Genomic DNA, 19,115 nt, shown 5'->3' with positions numbered 1-19,115 from the left:
CGTAAAAAAATAGACCAAATGTAACTCAAGGCAAAACCTTAGGTCTGCGTTACAGAATCCCAGAAAGTGTCGTTTCTTCCCCGTCATCCCAGTGGTTTTAGAATCCTCTCCTACCCCAAAAGTCAACTCAGTTGGCAGGATGTGAAGCCAACAATTTGGGGAAGCCCCAGGAATACTGAACTTGGGTGGTCCACTTGTGGGAGGGGAGAGATTCTGGAGGCATGAAATGAATGTCGTGATGAGATGCAGATCTGCGGGGGTCGGGGGAGGAGGAGTCATAGCGTCTTAAACTTTCAAGGCCCCCTGCTCACCAAAGCACCCTGTGGGAATTCAGCTAGATTCCTTTGTACCAGATCCATGACACATTTCACTAGCAGTTACCAAACTGTCGCCCACATACAGTGGTACCACTTTTTAATGTTCCCTCCCCCATTGCAGTATCTCTCATCCACCTCCTTGTCTCGTTACAGGACAAAATAAGCCTGTATAGAAATCGAAGGGTGGCTTCATAACATAATTTGTTTATGCAAATATAGATTCTGCTGGGAGAGCTTTCTATGGAGCTTTTATTTGCATACACAATCCTGGGACTACAACATCCAGCTGGGGAAGTTTTTCAAATAAGTTCATTCAATTTAGTGGAGAATGGTGGATATTTTAAACAAATTTAGAAGCATGCTGGCCCAAGTCAGGGATCCTTTTAATTGATGGCTTCAGACAAATACTGGCATTTTCTTAGACATTAGAAGAGTGAAATCTCCAAAACTCAGTTTTCTGTTGTCTTTACTTCCCAAGAACGTGGAGACAGAACTTGCTCTGCCTTCATTCATTGTTTTGTTCTGCCTGGGCTTCCATTTGGGTTCAGTATAAGTTTAGTTAATACAGGGAAGAGATGGAACAGACCACAGGAAGATAGAATTGTTATCTTGAAGTTAGAAGAGCATTTCCCAAAGTATAGCAAGCATACCATTGGTGGGATCAGAGATGGCCCTAGATTGTGCTATGATATTAAATAATATTAAAATCGTGAAAATACTTTTCCTTTTTCAATTCTCATCTTTCTAAGACCATTCAGGGGAAAATCTCAGTCTGGGGCTGGTAGAGAAATCTTTAACATTTCCCTACCGCTGGCTAATTGCCTTTTCATAAAGCTAGAAAGGGCAATAGATTCGGAGCTTAACACAAGCGAGACAGCTAGAATGTAATCTCTTTTTTTATTGCCCATATAATGGTACATTCCTCTTATGAAAAATGATCTGCTTTTCCAAGCGTGATGTAATACAAAGTTTCTTTTACAGATATCTTTAAATAGGAAGTGAGTCAATTTCAATATAAAAATATCAAGTAAATAGTGGTATATCTGCCAAAAACGATGAAGGTGGTATGCAAACATTCAACATTTGGGAAACACTAGGTTAGAAGAATAATCTCAGAACCCTGGTCCACACTAGGAAAGTAGTCTGAGATGTTTACAATTATGGGGACTTAAAATCTCTGAAATTTGATTCACATAGTACTTAATTCCCCTCTAATGATTCCTACCACCCAAGGCTCTGTCTTCACTGAAGTGGAGCTGGCTGGATACAGGATGGGCACATGTGTCATGTGGTGAAGACCAGGGTTCTTAATTTTCCTCCTAGTTTAACAAGATACAGACCTTATGCCTAAAGAATTTTCTAAAGGCGAGTCCTAGCCTGGGGCTATGCAGATGCTTTTTCTTGGTGCCTTTAGCCTGGATCTCGGATGTCTTCTGCCCAGCTTGTCCATCACAGGCACTTTCTGCTTTAGATGCCTTTTGGGCAACAGCAGTCACAGCTTAGAACTTTGTTTTTAAACAGAATGCATTTTTTTTTTCTGTTGTTTTTAAGTGCAGTAATCCACTTTGTCAATTAGCTGCTGGTGTATCACCCCCATCTCCCAATCACAAGACATCATGTGAATGCTTATCTTTTTCAAACTCTCAAAGACGATTTGTTAAAGTGCAAATTCACAGTCTATCTCAGGTACATGTTGATTTTCAACACGGCAACCTATTTAAATGACCCAGATTAATGCAGCTCCATTTGCTAAAGACAATGACAAGATGATATTTAAGCTTTGTCTACGGGACATGTAATATCCAGGTGAAAAAATTTAAAAAATAAACAAGATAATGCAGTCCCTACCCGATGATTTTTAAAAACCTAAATGCTATTGCCACGTGAAACAGAAGAAAAAAATACCTGAAGACAAGCAATTTATTTTTGCATCCTGGAGTCAAGTACTGCCACTAAATGGCTTTCATTCTCAAACTGATCTCCTCTTTTTCCGTATTAGAAACTTCAGGGAAGCAGTATCACCCACAAAGATTTCAGCTGACTTCTAGATGGGCAGATCTCCTGGGCAAAAGATGTTTCTAGAGTGAGTCAGTCCACTGAGCCAAAGTGAGGGGAAATTGGAACTAACATAGCCCAGCTACAACCATTCAGAATTGTTGACTCAAGTCACAAATGGCAGGGGATTTTGTGTGGGCAGCAGTGGAGTGTGCTAAAAATTGGCCAGGGCCAAATGAGAAGACGGACAAAAGTGTTGACATTTCAAAAGCATGAATCCAAGAACTTCAGTAGAAAAGATGTCAAGAAGGCAGGTATGAGAACCAGGTTGGCAGAAAGAGGTCTGTTTGTGGGCATCACGGACGACCTACATTCACAAAACCCGCTTTTGAGATCCAGTTCCATCAGCAATGAGCGCATAGCTCTCTGGGCAGGGCCATGAGATTTTACCACTAGGTACTTTCAGCTCGGACCACATTCTGGGTGGGGGAAGAGTCTTGATGCGTGAGCAGCTAAAGGGAGTGAGGGCATCAGGTCACTCGGGAAGCCACACAACACACCCACATACCCCACTGTTTATAGCCTATTGTGCTGACTATGTGATTTCCAACAATGCAAGACACAGAACCCAAAGAGAAACATTTGGACCCAACCATTCATTGAACTTGACCCTAGCTGCCTTGTAGCAAATAAATAACCTTATAGGAAAATGCACGTAGATACCTCAGATATATCTTTTTTTTCAGTGGAAGAAGAAAATTCTAGAGGAACCAATCAGTACAGTACAGATGTAATCCTGGTGTTCAGTCTGTCCTGCTGTGACTATGGAAATAGGGATCACCTACATTTGCATAGAGCTCCATGGTTTACCAGGCACTATCACACCTTCATTCAGTCCTGGGGTTGGGGAGGTAGAATTTTTATTGCCCCAGTTTTACAGGGAAATTGGAAATTTGGGTTCAGACAGGTTAGGATCACACAGCTATCAAGTAGCAGGACTGCGGCTCGAACACAGGTCTTCTGAGACAAATTCTAGGATCCTTTGCACAACTTAGCCCCTTCAAATATGGGGAGCAGATATACTGGGTTGGCCAAGCCATTTGTTTGGTGCCAGTGCCTTTCAAAGCACTTTCAGTTATCAAAAGGAGGATACAAGACATTTATCTGTCACCAAGTTAAATTTCCCTCACGATTCCTGTGAAATTTAAACCACGTGTTCTACGAAAGGAAATCGGTTCTCTCAAGTGCAAAGGGAAAACATCTCTAGAAAGTAGTCATTCCAAACAAAATGTACTTTGAGGGGAACTGGCTGAATTTCTAGGATGACAGTGAAAAAGCACACACTCTCCAGGGCGTCCTAACCCCTCTACATGTTCCTTCATTTGGCAAGTGTCGACTGGTGACTACTTCATGCCACCAAGCAATTGCTGTTGCAGTGGAGACTAACTTTTTTCAAATTACATGAAAAACAAAGCAAGACATATTTTTTAAAAACCAAAATCTAGCAGCTCACATCTGCTTTAAATTGAGTCTCACCACTTTTGCATTTCCAGTGGCTAACTTTTACCATATTCCCTGGGTCTCTCTACACACAACTAAAAAGACTAAGATGATATATAATTATTAGTATTCTGTTCTTATTCTCTGTAAGAAATTGGTTTTTATGACATTATTTAGCCAGAATTGGCACATATTTCAAGCTTCCCACCAAAATTTTCATTAAAATACCATTAATGTAAGTGGAACATTTTAAAGACAATCTAACAGCACTATTAAATTGCTAAATATGTATATATCTGTGTATGTATATCACACGCACACAAAATTCAAAAAACAAAGAAGCACACATAAATTCAAATCCAATTCTACACACAAACCCAAACCCAAACACACTTCAAATGACCTACCGTGTCTTCCAGATCTTTTTTTGTTTCAGCTTTGTTAGGCGAAACCTTAAAAGTTTGAGAAAAACCAAATGTTAAAAACCATAGCTCTGTAGGGTGTTTCTCCTTCTTTCTTTTTTCTTTTTTTTTTTGGCTGTGCTGTGCGTCTTGCGGGATTTTAGTTCCCCGACCAGGGACTGAACCTGGGCCCCGGCAGTGAAAGTGCCGAGTCCTAACCACTGCACCACCAGGGAATTCCCTATTTCGTATTTTTATTTAGGGTGGTCCACTTCACTCTACAAGTAAGGAATGTAATGAGAAGTCCTTTTAATTTAGTAGAAACCCATGGACTTCTGGGTAATACCTAAGTATACATAAGTTAACAAAGTTAATATTTTATAACGAAACGCATCAGATCTTATACATTCACTAAGAGCTTGACCACATTCAAAACTGTCTCCTGGATGGCTACACACTTTCCAACAAGTCCACCACTAATCCAAACAAATGTACAACCCTCCGGTGTTTGTGGCACATTCGGTTGACTTTTTCTGTTTTATCTTTTGAAGTTGGTCTTGGTCTTTGGGAATAGCCCAAACACTTGGAGCTGTCTAATTATGCATTCACTCATTCAGCCCTTTTTTGAGTGTCTGGCAGGTGCCAAGCTGCGGGGTCTGAAGAGTCAGACAGGAGCAAGCAATGCAAGATGTGGGTCCCTGCCTCCACCCAGTCAAATGGGAGCTTTAGACGTAACAAGATAGAAAGTGATTTCTACAGTTTTATTTGCCATTTGAGTGGCAAAAATGCTTTGATAGGTCAGCAACTCAGGGAAGTATTTTCCAATTATTTTTATGATCAATGAGCATAAGATAGCCAATTGCGGTAGCGTTCTACTACCACGTAGCTCATGTCGTATAGTTAATCTCACAGTTCCCAGCAACTAAAGACGCCTTCACTGAAAGCCAATTCCCTTACGAAGCACATCTTGTCCCTGTTCTCCAATGTCCCAGCTGCATCAAGCCGTTTAGAGCGATAACATTCAAGTATGCATCATTCTTAGATCTAACAAAACTTTCGAGCAATAGAATTGAGGAACAGAATAGAAAAGGAGATGAAACTGCTTACCAGAGTTTTAAAGAAGCTCATGATGGAATTATTATTCTCTGTCTGGGGGTCCTCCTTTGCAATCTCCAGTTCTTCAGGGACCCCGGGGACAGAGCAACTCACAGTTGGGATTTCCTGTCCTTCTTTTCCTGTGCCGTCAGCTATGTCCTAGGAACAAGACAGAGTTTTCATGGTTGCAACTTGTTGAATGTGGGCTCTCAAAGTAATATTTTTGCTTCGCACCCCTGTCTCCTTTACCCTCTAATTCCAGCCATACTTCTTCTGCCCACGGGAGTGTAGAACAATCAGGAGCTTATGAGAGTCACTCTTCCTTCCCCGCCCCCTCTTTCTAACATAATCAGCATTTGCAGTTAGTTGGAGGGACATTGTTTGGAGCCAGAGGCTAACAAACACAGCAGTGCACGTTGCATCCCAAACAAAAACCCTTTTCTCCCAATTCTGCACAGAGGTTATGTATGATGCCAATATTTTGTGGTCTTCCAGTTTAATCATGGAAGATGCCTCTATTTGATTTTCCACAATCCCCGCAGTGGTGAATTTTATCAACTGAAAAAAAAAGTACTGATATTTCAAAATAATAATTACGCTTTCAGGATCTGGGAGTTAATTGTGCGAAGGATGTGCTATTGGGACGGATTTTCCTCTCTAACTCACCCAGGAGGGTGGGATGCATGCTGAATATCCTCCTTTTTTTCACGTTCACTCCCATGACCTTGGGCCAAGCCAGGTTACCTCAAACCCATTCATTCTTCAGGCTCGGGCTCAAGTTTACTGTCTCCATTGAAGTCTTTCTGGGTCACAGCACCCATGGAACCTACTCCCTTCTCTGAGTTTCTAGACCACCTCCTCCTGCACACTCACTTGGCACGTGGGTTACCCTAATGCCAAGGACTGGGCCAGAATAGCCTGCATTAAAAACGGGGTTATTGTGGAACGGTGATAAAAATGCATAAACACACTTTGGTGAATATTTTAAAAAGTAATAATAATGCTTGTATCCCACAGGGTTTCCCTCAGCCCCAGCACTCCCTCTAAACGGAGCAGTGCTTCTTGTGAAATGCCTCTTAAAGAGCTGGAACTTCATAAAGCCCAACGCAGATAGAAGCCATGGCCTTAACAAGCTTCTCGGCTTTTCTAGTTAATTCCAGGCAAAATGTGTTTTACTTGGGAAGAGATGAACTTTTAAACAGGTTCTAATATAACTTACTGTTCATATTAGAATAGAACTCTAATGAGTGGAACTTTTTATAATGCCTAGGTATAATTCGGATCCAGGTTGTTAAGTAGGTTGATAAGGAGGATGGCTGAAAAGTTTGTTTATAGCAGATGAGTGTGGTATACCTACAGGGGTGGTGATTTTACTTTAGGTGGTGCATACACTTGCACACATACACGTGCACATACATGCACGAGGTTATTCTTTAAAAGTGCTTTTTGGAAAGATAATTTCTTTGGTACAGTGGATATTTTTGCTTGGATGAAGTTGAGTAGAAAATTTTTAGATAAAATGTTAAATTAAAACTATTACATAAATTAGGACTCCCCTGGTGCCGCAGTGGTTAAGAATCCACCTGCCAATGCAGGGGACATGGGTTTGAGCCCTAGTCCGGGAAGATCCCACATGCCGTGGAACAACTAAGCCCATGCGCCACAACTACTGAGCCTGCGCTCTAGAGTCCGCGAGCCACAACTACTGACCCTGTGTGCCACAACTACTGAAGCCCGCACGCCTAGAGCCCATGCTCCACAGCAAGAGAAGCCACCGCAATGAGAAGCCCATGCACAACAACGAAGAGCAGCCCCCGCTTGCCACAACTAGAGAAAGCCTGCGCGCAGCAACGAAGACCCAACGCAGCCAAAAATAAATAAATAAATTAATTAATTTAAAAAATATTACATAAATCATCAAGCAGGTGTTTGGAACATGAGCCATTATGAAAGTGGTACCAGGACTAAATCTAATGGAGAGGTGCCCCACTAGGCCTGACGGAGCTATTGCCTAGGAAAAAGTTATTTATTTCCAACCACTCATTTACTCACCTTCACTCAATAACTTGATGGGGGAATTCAGACCATGTACAAACTGTATAGAGGCAACATGACATTAGCACCGGCTCTGGAGCCAGCCCGCCCAGACTCCACTGTCTGCTCCATCCTTCACACCAGTGCGATCCTGGGCATGTTCCCTGACATCTGTGCCTGGGTTTGCTCATTTGTAAAAGGGTAATCAGTAGCACCTGCCTCTCAGAGTTGTCGGGGTGTAAATGGGATAATCCATCGACAGGATTTAGCATGGTGTGTAGCACATAGTAAACATGCAATGAATGCTAGCTATTATTATCATTATTGTTACTATCATAGTTTAAGTTACTGAGCCTTGTTCTGAGCCCAGTGAGATTAACAAAAATGAATCAGACACGTTCCTCTCTCGAGATGCTTACAGTCTCACAGTGGATAAAGGCCAGCAGAGACGGATAAGTACTCGGATAAAAAGATAAAAGAATTCCACTAGCCCATTTAGCCCTGCACAGCGTTTTCAACCAGCATTAATGCCCAGACGCCACCCGGACCAATTCGATCAGAACGTCTGGAGGTGAGGCTCAGGCATCACTATCTTTAGAGCCCCTGGGTGATTCCAGCGTGCACCAGGGTTGAGAACAGCTGAACTAGAGGGACAACGAAGATCTGAAGATGAGGCAGCGTCTGCCCTCGGCCCTGGAGCCTGAGCTACAGGTCGACATACGGAGGTGGGGGAAGGATGGGGTGGTGAGGAATTTCAGACAGAGGAAAGGGCGTGAAAAACATGTAGAAAAGGATGAGGTGGGGATGGGGGTGGGAAGGGTTTCAGGGGTAGATTGTTCAGTACAACTGAGATGCAGATAAAGGCAAGGCGGTTAGAGAAGACCACCGTGAGTCACACTGAGCTTCCTCTCAATCTGCTGAGCGGCAGCTTATAAAGTAGGCACTTTCTAGGTGGAAGGTTTCTGGGCTGGGGGTGCAGTATGGGGCAAAGAGCCCCAGTAGCAGAAGCAGTCGAGAGCTCCATTGGGGAACTTCGAGGTGGAGAAGGCCCCACCTATGACCCGGAGCCAGACCTCATTTGGGTGCCCATGACAGAAAAGATACAGATGGTCAAGAAAGGATAGTGACAGCAGGGGTCCAAAAGAATAGAGCTCTTTTCCCTGAATCCCTCCACCCTGAACTCGCACACCTGAGGGAGGAGGAGAAGAAATAAAAGAGCAAATCCTACTCCTTCCAGACCTCAAGGACCTCAGCCCATGGTCACGTCAGAGTTTGATTTCAGAAAGAATTGGGATGAATGTTAAAATGGATACAAGACTGAAGTTTTTAAGTTGGACTGAGCCGGACTTTTGAATCACTGCCAGGTTTGGGATCTGCCTATGACATCATGAAGCATTAGGATAAAAGCTATTGATCAAATATCTAACAAGTGCCTCATACCGATCAAGGCACTGGGAATACAGTGGTGAATGAGAGGAGAAGGCAGACCAGCTAGGCACCTCAACAACAACACGGTGGTGAATTCCCTGGGTTTTCCTTTTGCGGCAGATATCCTGGACTTGGAGTTGGAGAAGTCAATGACCTGGAAACACCGATGGGCACTGGCCAAAAAAACCCCTCTCGAAACGCCTGCTCGAACCAAAGGGCCAGGAAAGGGCCAGTCTAGCATGACAGACAGCTTTTAGACAATAACTGCTCTCCACCAGCCAAACACCGTAGAAATGCAAATAAAAACCACAATGTAATTTCACCTCACACCTGTCAAAATGGCTATCATCACACGACAAGAGATAACAATGTTGGCGAGGATGTGGAGAAAAGGGACCCTTGTGCATTGCTTGTGGGAACCTAAACTGCTGCAGCCACTATGGAAAACAGTATGGAGGTTCCTCAAAAAATTAAAAATAGGCCTACTGTATGATCCCACAATCCCACTCGTGGGAAAGAAAATGAAAGCAGAATCTTGAAGAGATGTCTCTACTCCCATGTTCATTGCAGCATTATTCACAATAGCCAAGATATGGAAACAACAAATGTGTCTGTCTATAGATAAATGGATAAAGAAGACTGTATATAATATATATTATTCAGCCATGAAAAAGAAGATAATCCTGCTATTTGTGACAACATGAATGGACCTTGAGGGCATTATGCTAAGAGATAAACGTCAGAGAAAGACAAATACTGTATGATATCACTTATATGTGAAATTTTAAAAAGCTGAACTCATAGAAATAGAGAATGGAAAAGTGATTGCCAGTGGTCGGGGGGTGGGAGAAATGGGGAGATGTCGGTCAAAGGGTACCAACTTCCAGTTATTAGATGAATAAGTTCTGGGGAATCTAATATACAGCATGGTGACTATAATTTACAATACTGTATTGTATACTTGAAAGTTTCTAAGAGAGTAGATCTTAAATGTTCTCATCACAAGAAAGAGATGGAAATCACATGAGGTGATGGAGCTGTTAACTAACCCTACTGTGGCAATCATTTTGCAGTATATACGTGTATCAAATCATCAAGTTGCACACTTTAAACTTACACAAAAATTATATTTCAGTTACATGTCAATAAAGTTAGGAAATAATACCATTTATACTTGTACCAAAAATGAAATACTTAATATGTACAGGACTTACATGCAGAAAACTATACAATACTGATGAAAGGAATTAAAGAACATGTAAACAAACAGAGAGACATACAATGTTCATGAACTGGAAGACTCAACACAATAAAGACGTCACTCCTCCCAAGTTGATAGACAGGTTTAATGCAATTCCTATCAAAATCCCAGCAAGACGTTTTGTAGAGATAGATGAGATTATTCTAATATTTATAAGTCAAAGGAATTACAATATCTAAGGCAATTTTGAAAAAAAAGAATTAAGTGGGAAGAAGCAGCCTACCTGATTTCAAGCCTTGTTATTTAGCTATAGTAAGCAAGGCTGTGTGGTACTGGTGGGTAGAAGCATAGACACATAGTTGAGTGGGCCAGGAGAGAGAACCCAGAAATAGACCCACACAAATGTGCCCAACTGAGTTTTGACAAAGGTGCAAAAGCAATTCAATAGAGGAAAGATCAGCTTTTCAATAAATGGTGCTGGAACAATTTGACATCCATGGGAGGAAAAAAAAAAAAAAAAGAACTTCAATCTAAGCCTTATACCTTATACAAAAATTAACTCAAAATGGACCAAGGACTTAAATACAAATTGTAAAGTATAAAACTTTCAGGGGAATTCCCTGGCAGTCCAGTGGTTAGGACCCTGTGCTTGCACTGCAGGGTGCACGGGTTCGATCCCTGGTCAGGGAACTAAGATCCCACATGCTGTGCAGCAAGGTCAAAAAACAAACAAACAAACAAAAAACAAAACAAAAAAAACTTTTAGAAAAAAATAAGAGAAAATTTCTGGGATCTATGGCAAAGAGTTCTTAGACTTGACATCAAAAGCATAATCCATAAAAGGAAAAAATGATGAACTGGTCATCATCCAAATTAAAAGATTTTGCTTTGTGAAAGATCCTATTTAAAAAATGGAGAAAATGGGACTTCCCTGGTGACGTAGTGGTTAAGACTCCACGCTCCCAGTGCAGGGGGCCCAGGTTCAATCCCTGGTCAGGGAACTAGATCCCACACGCCGCAACTAAGAGTTTGCATACCACAATTAAGGAGCCCGCGTGCCGCAACTAAGATCCAGTGCAACCAAATAAATAAATAAAATTTTTTTTTAAATGGGAAAAAAAGCTAGAATGGGGGAGAAAGTATTTGCAAACCACTTTTCTGACAAAGGACTAGAATCTAGAATAAATAAAGAATTCTCGAAGCTCAACAGTAAAACAAACAAACAAACAAACAAAAAACTCAAGCAATCCAATTAGAGAATGGCAAAGACATGAAGAGACATTTCACTGGACAAAAGATATAGATGGCAAATAAGCACATGAAAGATGTTCAATTTCATTAGCCATTAGGGACATGCAAAGTAAAACCACAGTAAGATGTCACCACACACCTATCAGAATGGGTAAAGTGAAAAATAGTGACAGTTTCAAATTCTGGCAAGGATGCAGAACAACTAGATCACTCATACTCTGCTGATGGGAATGCAAAATGGTACAGCCAATCGGGAAAAGTTTAGCAGTTTCTTAAAAAACTGAATATGCAACTCCAATATAACCTAGCAATTACACTCCTGCCTTTTTTTTCCCCCAGAGAAACGAAGACTGACATTCACACAAAACCCCATACATTAACGTTTATAAAACCGTTATTGTAATGGCTAAAAACTGGAAATGACCAAATGTTTTTCAATGGCCCTCATATTTTACTGATTGAAGTATAAACTATTTCAGTCCTGATGGAGGGCTGAAATTTTGGCATTGTCAACTAAAATTTAAAAAAGAATACATTCTTTTACCAAGTGATTCCACTCCTAAGAGCTGATTTTAAACCTCAATTCACATAAGTGTGAAATAACAAATACACGAGCTTATTCACTACAATGAGGTCATGGCAAATGTTTGGAAACCTGCCAAATGTCATTAATAAGGTCCTGGGTAAATAAATCATGGTACGTCCATTCATTGGAAAACTATGCAAGTATTACAAACGAGGAAGCTGTACAGATATAGAAAGTAGTGTAAACTGGAAAAAAAAGCATGGAATAGAACAGAGTGTATATTTATATTACCATTTGCTTAAAAAAGAAGGAATGTGAATTTATACTTGTCTTTTGCTTATATATGCTCAAGAAAGACTCATTTAAAAATACAAACAGTGATTATCTATTGTGGGTGGCATTGGTAGAAAAGTATACCATTTTATAATTTCTTATTTTGAGCCATGTGAATGTATTATCTATTAAAAATTAAAATTAAAACAAAATGTGGGCGACTAATTCCAAATTTTAAAAAGCATCCAGAGGGCCACGCTCAACCCGGTTTGGAAGACGATCCAGCCCAAGGCCACCGGTTTGTGACCTATGCCTTAAATATTGGGTTATTTGTAGGATCTTTGTCCTTAACTACAAATATGTCTTTGCTAGTCTCATGAGGCCTGCAGATCATTCTCAGCAAACAGAAATTTCAGATAGAAACACAGGCGTTCTCCAGGAACTATCTGGAAACTTCTTTTTAAGCAAACAGGTGTCCATGGTGTCAGCTTGTTTTTCATCCATATGGAAGAGGCCTGTATTTTTTTCCTTTCTGTTGGCTTCAAAGGGCAAACAGATAGGAATACTAGTTAAGTGATCACAATTTGTCATGTTGAAAAATTATGCTGCCTTATCCTAATTTGATTGTCTATAATAAAACGCACATAGGGCTTCCCTGGTGGCGCAGTGGTTGAGAATCTGCCTGCCAATGCAGGGGACGTGGGTTCGAGCCCTGGTCTGGGAAGATCCCACATGCTGCAGAGCGACTAGGCCCGTGAGCCACAATTGCTGAGCCTGAGGCTGCGCATCTGGAGCCTGTGCTCCGCAACAAGAGAGGCCGCGACAGTGAGAGGCCCGCGCACCGCGATGAAGAGTGGCCCCCGCTTGCCGCAACTAGAGAAAGCCCTCGCACAGAAATGAAGACCCAACACAGCCAAAAAAAAAAAAAAAAAAAAAAAAACGCATATAGAACTTCTGGCACCTTCCTTCCACTGTAAATTGTCAACTGGCTTTCGTCTTTCTCTACGCAAGGTCTGCATTGTCCAAGTGAAAATACAAGTGAAGGCAGGATGATCAAGGCTAAAAAAAGCCTTGTCTGGAACTATTTGTGATGAATGTCTACCTCATCTAGATGTCCCCACCGATTGTGCACACTGGTTTCATTTTGAATCTTTGTACCAAGAAATCAGTGTCTAACAGGCAGTTTAACACAGGAAAATTTGTCTAAAAAATGTTGACTGGTACAGAAACCCATTACTCTTTTCCATCTGTTGGAAATTCAAGCCACATGCTGTCTGGGATTAAAGGGAGGAGCTGTGTTTCCTCTCCCACTTGGTTGCCCCAGTGGCACAAAGGGCATCATTCGCTCAGCAACAATGCTCTCCAGACAAACATCATGTCTTTACTTTTTTTCTTCTGGGAGCACATCACCTGCATACACCCATTGTCAGATTGGGGATGAAAAATGGGATTTGGTTAATTCTTAAAGATAAAAATTTATCCTCCAATTTTCATAGAAGGGGAAGCAAATGACTTAAACAAGCAGGAAGGAACTCTAAGAACAAAGTCTACCAATAATATTTAACAGAACGTCAACATTTCCGAAGCAGTTGGGATTTTTCTTTTTTAAACTTTGTTTTACTACAAAGCCCAAAACCACCGAAGGAGGGTCTACCCCTGTAGCTAATTTTGTATTTTAATTTTTTCCCACTATACCTTCCCAATTCACATCAACGGATAAAAATGCACTGACACCTTTTACGCCCATGGCAAAAATAAGGAAAGAACTCAAGCAGCACAACCTTAAGGAATGCCAATTACGAAAGGACTTTGAAAACTGCCATCCACAACAAAATTTCTCTTTCCAAAATACACATTAGTTATACGTGTTAAAAATCAGTGTTATTTCTGAGCAAGAAATTGCCACACAAGCTCTGGATTGCACAGTTCCGGAATTACTGTGAGTGAAAATAACCTCCTGCTAAACCGCTTGTTACTACTGCAGTTTCTAATACAATTCAGGATGCTGCAAGCTTCATAGCGCTATCTAGTGGAGGAATCAGGAAATTACCTAGATTGTAGTATTCTCCTTATACTTAGGCTGTACTCAGTACTTGCTCTATTTCTAAAAAAGAGAAAATCTAGATGAGCAAAGAGTAAAAATATAACATGCACCCATTATCCCATTACAGAAAATAACTACTACTAACAATCTGCAATTTTTCTTTCCACACCCCTCTTTGGGTGGAAGGATGAATATGTGTGGGCAGGCAAGGCAAAATGATTTTTACCCAAAAGTGACCTTTCTGTATATACTATTTTGAAAGCTGCTTTTTTCTTTCTTTCTTCTTTTTTTTCTTCGGCCACACCACGTGGCATGTGGAACTTCCCCAACCAGGGATGGAACCCGCACCCTCTGCAGTGGAAGCACAGAGTCTTAACCAGTGGACCACCAGGGAAGTCCAGAACCTGCTTTTCTTATTTAACATTATGTTATAACCGTCTTCACATGTCAATACTTCTATTTCTATGTCATCTTTGTTATGATGTCCAATGTAAGGGTGTACCAGAATCAGTACAAAAACCCTGCAATCAGATCTTTTAGATCTTCCCAACTTTTCTCTTACAGAAAATGCCAGACTTAAAAAAAAAAAGCTTGTGGATAAAATGTTGCCCATTTTCTCAATAAATTCCTAGATGTCAAATTGCCTTTTCAAACTTCTTAAGACTTTAAAATTGTGTACTGCCAAAGTGCCACGGTTGAAATAAACTTCCTAGTGATCCAGGTAGTTAAGAAATTATCAGACACTTCAGAGGGCAATAAAAAGAACATAAAAGTATTGAAACGTGAAATCTAGATTTTCATTGTCTTCTGGCATGTTTTCTAATTGGGGAATCTGCATGACACAGATCTAAAAATGCTCCACTTACCTATTTTTCCCTTCTCTTTTTGGGAGGAGAGAGTGGCAACTGTTCATTTTAGCTGCTTATACTAATTGAATCAAGCAAGGTTGGACCAATTATCCAGTATGATGCTCTTTATTATAAATCATAAGATCACCACCTGTTTTAATACTCTGTAGACATAACCTCAGGATGTTAAAAACTCATATTCTATCTTGGTGGCAGAAGTGTAACATAGCACCTTGACATGGTAGAGCCTCATTAGCCCATGATATTGACGGATGCAGAGATGTTCTAGTTAAAAGATTAAATAAACCAGTTGTTCATTGTAGTGATAGGTGGAGAGTGGAAAGAAATCCATCAGAGAAAGCAATTCACACTTTCTTCCTATAAATAAGGGTTTTCCATTTTCTGTCTCAGTAACTCCTCTGCTTGAGGGGTAAGTGAATTTGTCAACTTGATTTCCAATGGCAAGTGAAATGTGGGTCGAGGATTAAGCAATACAGTGTTCTTTCCTTGCTTCTGTTTTTGGCAACAGTAATTACTTTGGGGATATTCCTAAGAACACATGAGTTGGCACACTCTTTTTTAATTTATTTATTTTTGGTTGCACTGGGTCTTTGTTGCTGCGTGGTGTGCGGGCTTCTCACTGCTGTGGCTTCTAGTTGTGGCACGCGGGCTCAGTAGTTGTGGCGCACAGGCCTAGTTGCTCCACGGCATGTGGGATCCTCCCGGACCAGGGCTCGAACCTGTGTCCCCTGCATTGGCAGGCGGATTCTTAACCACTGCGCCACCAGGGAAGCCCTGGCACACTCTTAAATACAGTCCATTACGTATGATATAAAATTGAAAAATACATTTACTGTGGGCAAAGGGTGGGTGGAGAGTGATTCCCAGTTCACATCAGGCAAAAAAAGAATCTGTGGTAGATTCTTCTGTTCTATGATCAGCTCCAACATGTGCAACCTCCAGACTGATAATGACAATTTACATTTATTAGAGAAAAAAATATCCAACATCAAAAAAACCACTTCAAAATACAAAAGCAAATAACCCATAGCCTAGAACGAGTTTGTCATCTGTTTAACAAACACTTCCCAGTAGTGAGAAAACTGTTTTGAATGCTGCCAAAATTAGGTTGCAGATTTTCTAAGAATGGTTTGGCCTTATACAGAAAAAAGAAAAGTCACATCCTTTTTCCTGAATTTTTACATTAGACCAAATCCTTCCTGACCCTACCCCCTACCCAATCCTAATTATCAGCCCCCTCTCTTCTCTGCTTTCTCAAAACTCTGTTTATTTCATTTGTAACCCTTTTAATACACTGGAACTCTTTGTGTATTTATTTTCGTGTTTATTGTTGGTCTTTCCACTAGAATGAAAGCTCCCATGAGGTACATCATTCTATCCATCCTAAAATCATTCCTGGCCCAAAGAAAGCACTCAGATGTTTGTTGAATGAATCAATGTTTGTTGAAAGTATCAATGCCTCCCATTCACTGTTCAACACCTGCCGACAAACTGACTCTTGGGCTGGATTTATAGTTTATTAGCCAGATGATCACCTAAATTGCTTCAAATTGCCTTATGCCTTGTGCTATGAAGGATGCAAAGTGGTCTCTGATTGAATTACTCTCAACTCTACCACAAGAAAATAACAGTGCAAGTGTTATAGTGAAGGACAACTCACACGCTGTACTATCGGGAACCAATAGGGAGGGGTGGGGACTTGGGTGAACTGGGGAGTGAATGCCCCATCTCGAGGGGCAGTCACAACTGACATCCCACCTGGGAATATAGGATGAAACTTCCCATTTTTCAGAAATTTCTGAAATACGGAATTCTATTGAAATCTCATAATTTAAAACTATTGTCAACTTTGTCAATTTCAGAATGTTATCAATTAATTAAAATATTATTTAAGACACTGTGTAGGTCAAATAAAACCCATCTGTGGCATGATGCATCCTACAAGAGGCCATTTTCCAACTTTGGTCTACATGCTTAGCTCAGCATTTCCTAGAAGAACTATTCCTTGGAAGATACAACTGTTCTATGGATAATTAAGTCTGAGAAGCAGTTAAAGTGAAGCAGGTGTGCTTGCTGCAGGACTTTTCAGAGGCTTAGTAGGCTGACATCCACTGTGAATCTTCAGGAGAGTATAAAGCAAGTACTATTTTCCGAAACTACTTGACGGTGGCACCCTATTTCTAGGCTGATCTCACTGGACTGATGAGTCCACAGAATGTCAGTTTGGGAAATACTAGCTTCAGGAGTTTTAAAAAGATATGTTTCCAAAGGTTCTAAACGTTCCCTCTTTTTAAACTCATAGGCACAGTGACTAAGCCTGTAGGTGACAAATTCCAGCTCTGCCGCTTTCTAGCCACTTTATCTTATGCAAGTTACTTCACTTCTCTGTGAGTTAGTAAATGCTCAATAAATCAGAACTGTTATTATAACCTTGGAAGGAGAGAATCAGACTGGATAATGCCAAAGGGAAAGTAAACTCAAAATATATTTTGCAAATTCATTGCAAAACACAATTCACTTGATATTCAACCGTGATGATTAACACCATAACATGTTAAAGGCTGAATGAAAAATACCAAATAAATAGTAGAGATTCATGATTCTACAAAGTTTATCTATGTGAAAACATCTATAGTGTACATATATTTTGAAATCATTTTTATTTAAAGTTGTGTTAGGCAGAGGTGATAATGAGATTGCAATAATATATTCTAACATTCTTTGAAAAATTGTAACATGATGTGTACGTACCACCTTCATCCTTGTCAAGTTCATCTAACAAACATTACTGCCTGCCAGGGTGTGCCAGGCAGGGTGCACTGGGGACACCCAGTTGCATAAGAAACAGTGACATCCCTCAAGATCACTGTCTCCCTATGTGAAAAGGGTGATGGTGGTAGAAAAGAGTTTTTCAAACTTCAGATTGTGACTACGGGTGGATTGGAACGTAATTTAATGGATCAAAACCAGCATTAAAACCATCAAATGAAATAGACTGGAAAGAATAGAAAATACCAGCCTGTGTTACGTGCTGTAAGAATACTACTATTTGGTGAATTCTTTGTTTCATGTACATGCATATGTATCAGGTCAAGATGTAAAATCTATTTCTTACCGTGGATCATAGTCAAGTTAAAGAGCTATTTATTTAAATAAATTACCATAGGGGGATACTGTAGTAGCCTTTAGCAGCTCCATCCACTTAATGTTTTTCTCACATAAAGTTGGATAGAAAATAATATATCTGGTTTCTACCTGTGACATATCTTTGCTGGCAGAGCCTGCTTTCTACTGAAGAAACTTTCCAACCCCCCCATTGTACCTCCACCCAGACATGTGACTTGGTTTCACCAATGAGTAAATTTTAGGAAACTCCTATTTCATTTGATAGGACATTATGACTCTATACACTGCTTGGAACTATGGCAACCTTCTTAAAACCACAAAGCCAATATTTTACAATAACTATAAATGGAGTATAACCTTTAAAAATTGTGAATCACTATCTTGTACACCCGAAACTTATATAATATTGTACATCAACTATACCACAAAAAAAAAAAGAAAGAAAGAAAAAGAAAAACCACAAGGGATCAAGCCTGTGAACCAAGCCAATACACAGAGGGCACTGAGACTGATGCATCCTGGGGCTGTGAAGATGCTGAACCAGATTAAACACCCCACTTCTCGAATTCTTATTATGTACAAGAAATAGTACATTTCCCTCACTAACGAAGCCACTATTGATTGAGTTTTTTTTTTTCTTTACTTGCAACCAAAGGTACCCTAGATGATGTACTATCCAAACTCCATCATACTGGAAGACCATTTGCTCTATTTCATTATTCTTTATTTCTAAGTTTCTGACAATTTAGAAAATATACTATTTCATTTAGCATCATTACTACTGACTGCCCATGTCATCTTTTGTCCTTGCAATAGCGTCTAGGGCAGGCAGTACCTTCCTCTTGTGAATGAAAACACAAGGTTTTGAAATGAGTGAGTGTAACAGGCTTTGGTCACTGCCGGATCTTGATTCCAGTTCTGCCACTAATTTAACTGTGTGGCCTTGAGCCACTAACTTAACTTCTCTGAGCCCCGGCTTCCTCATCTGTTAAATGGCAATAAAAATATCTACCTTGTTGTGTTGCTATAAGAATCAAAGCCATTAAGGTGTGACA

The 19,115-nt window shown here is 40.4% G+C and overlaps 1 protein-coding gene across 6 annotated transcripts in view; it reads right to left on the bottom strand.

Moving 5' to 3' along the window:
• BCAS1 (brain enriched myelin associated protein 1) overlaps positions 1-19,115 on the bottom strand; it is a 96,132-nt gene that overhangs the window by 42,142 nt on the left and 34,875 nt on the right. For 5 of the 6 annotated variants that reach the window (XM_068565821.1, XM_068565823.1, XM_068565824.1 and 2 more), the window contains exons 5-6: positions 5,321-5,467; positions 4,220-4,264 (exon numbers count right to left, since the gene is read on the bottom strand). In XM_068565821.1, coding sequence (XP_068421922.1) covers positions 4,220-4,264; positions 5,321-5,467 — 192 coding nt within the window. Of the gene's footprint in view, positions 1-1,657; positions 1,793-4,219; positions 4,265-5,320; positions 5,468-19,115 lie in introns of all 6 variants that reach the window. The other variant, XM_068565820.1, reaches the window with a different exon arrangement.

The sequence above is a fragment of the Eschrichtius robustus genome, chromosome 16 (assembly GCF_028021215.1).
Source record: "Eschrichtius robustus isolate mEscRob2 chromosome 16, mEscRob2.pri, whole genome shotgun sequence".
NCBI lineage: Eukaryota > Metazoa > Chordata > Mammalia > Artiodactyla > Eschrichtiidae > Eschrichtius > Eschrichtius robustus.
The sequence above is the reverse complement of the archived record's forward strand: the minus strand, read 5'-3'. Positions and strand labels throughout refer to the sequence as shown.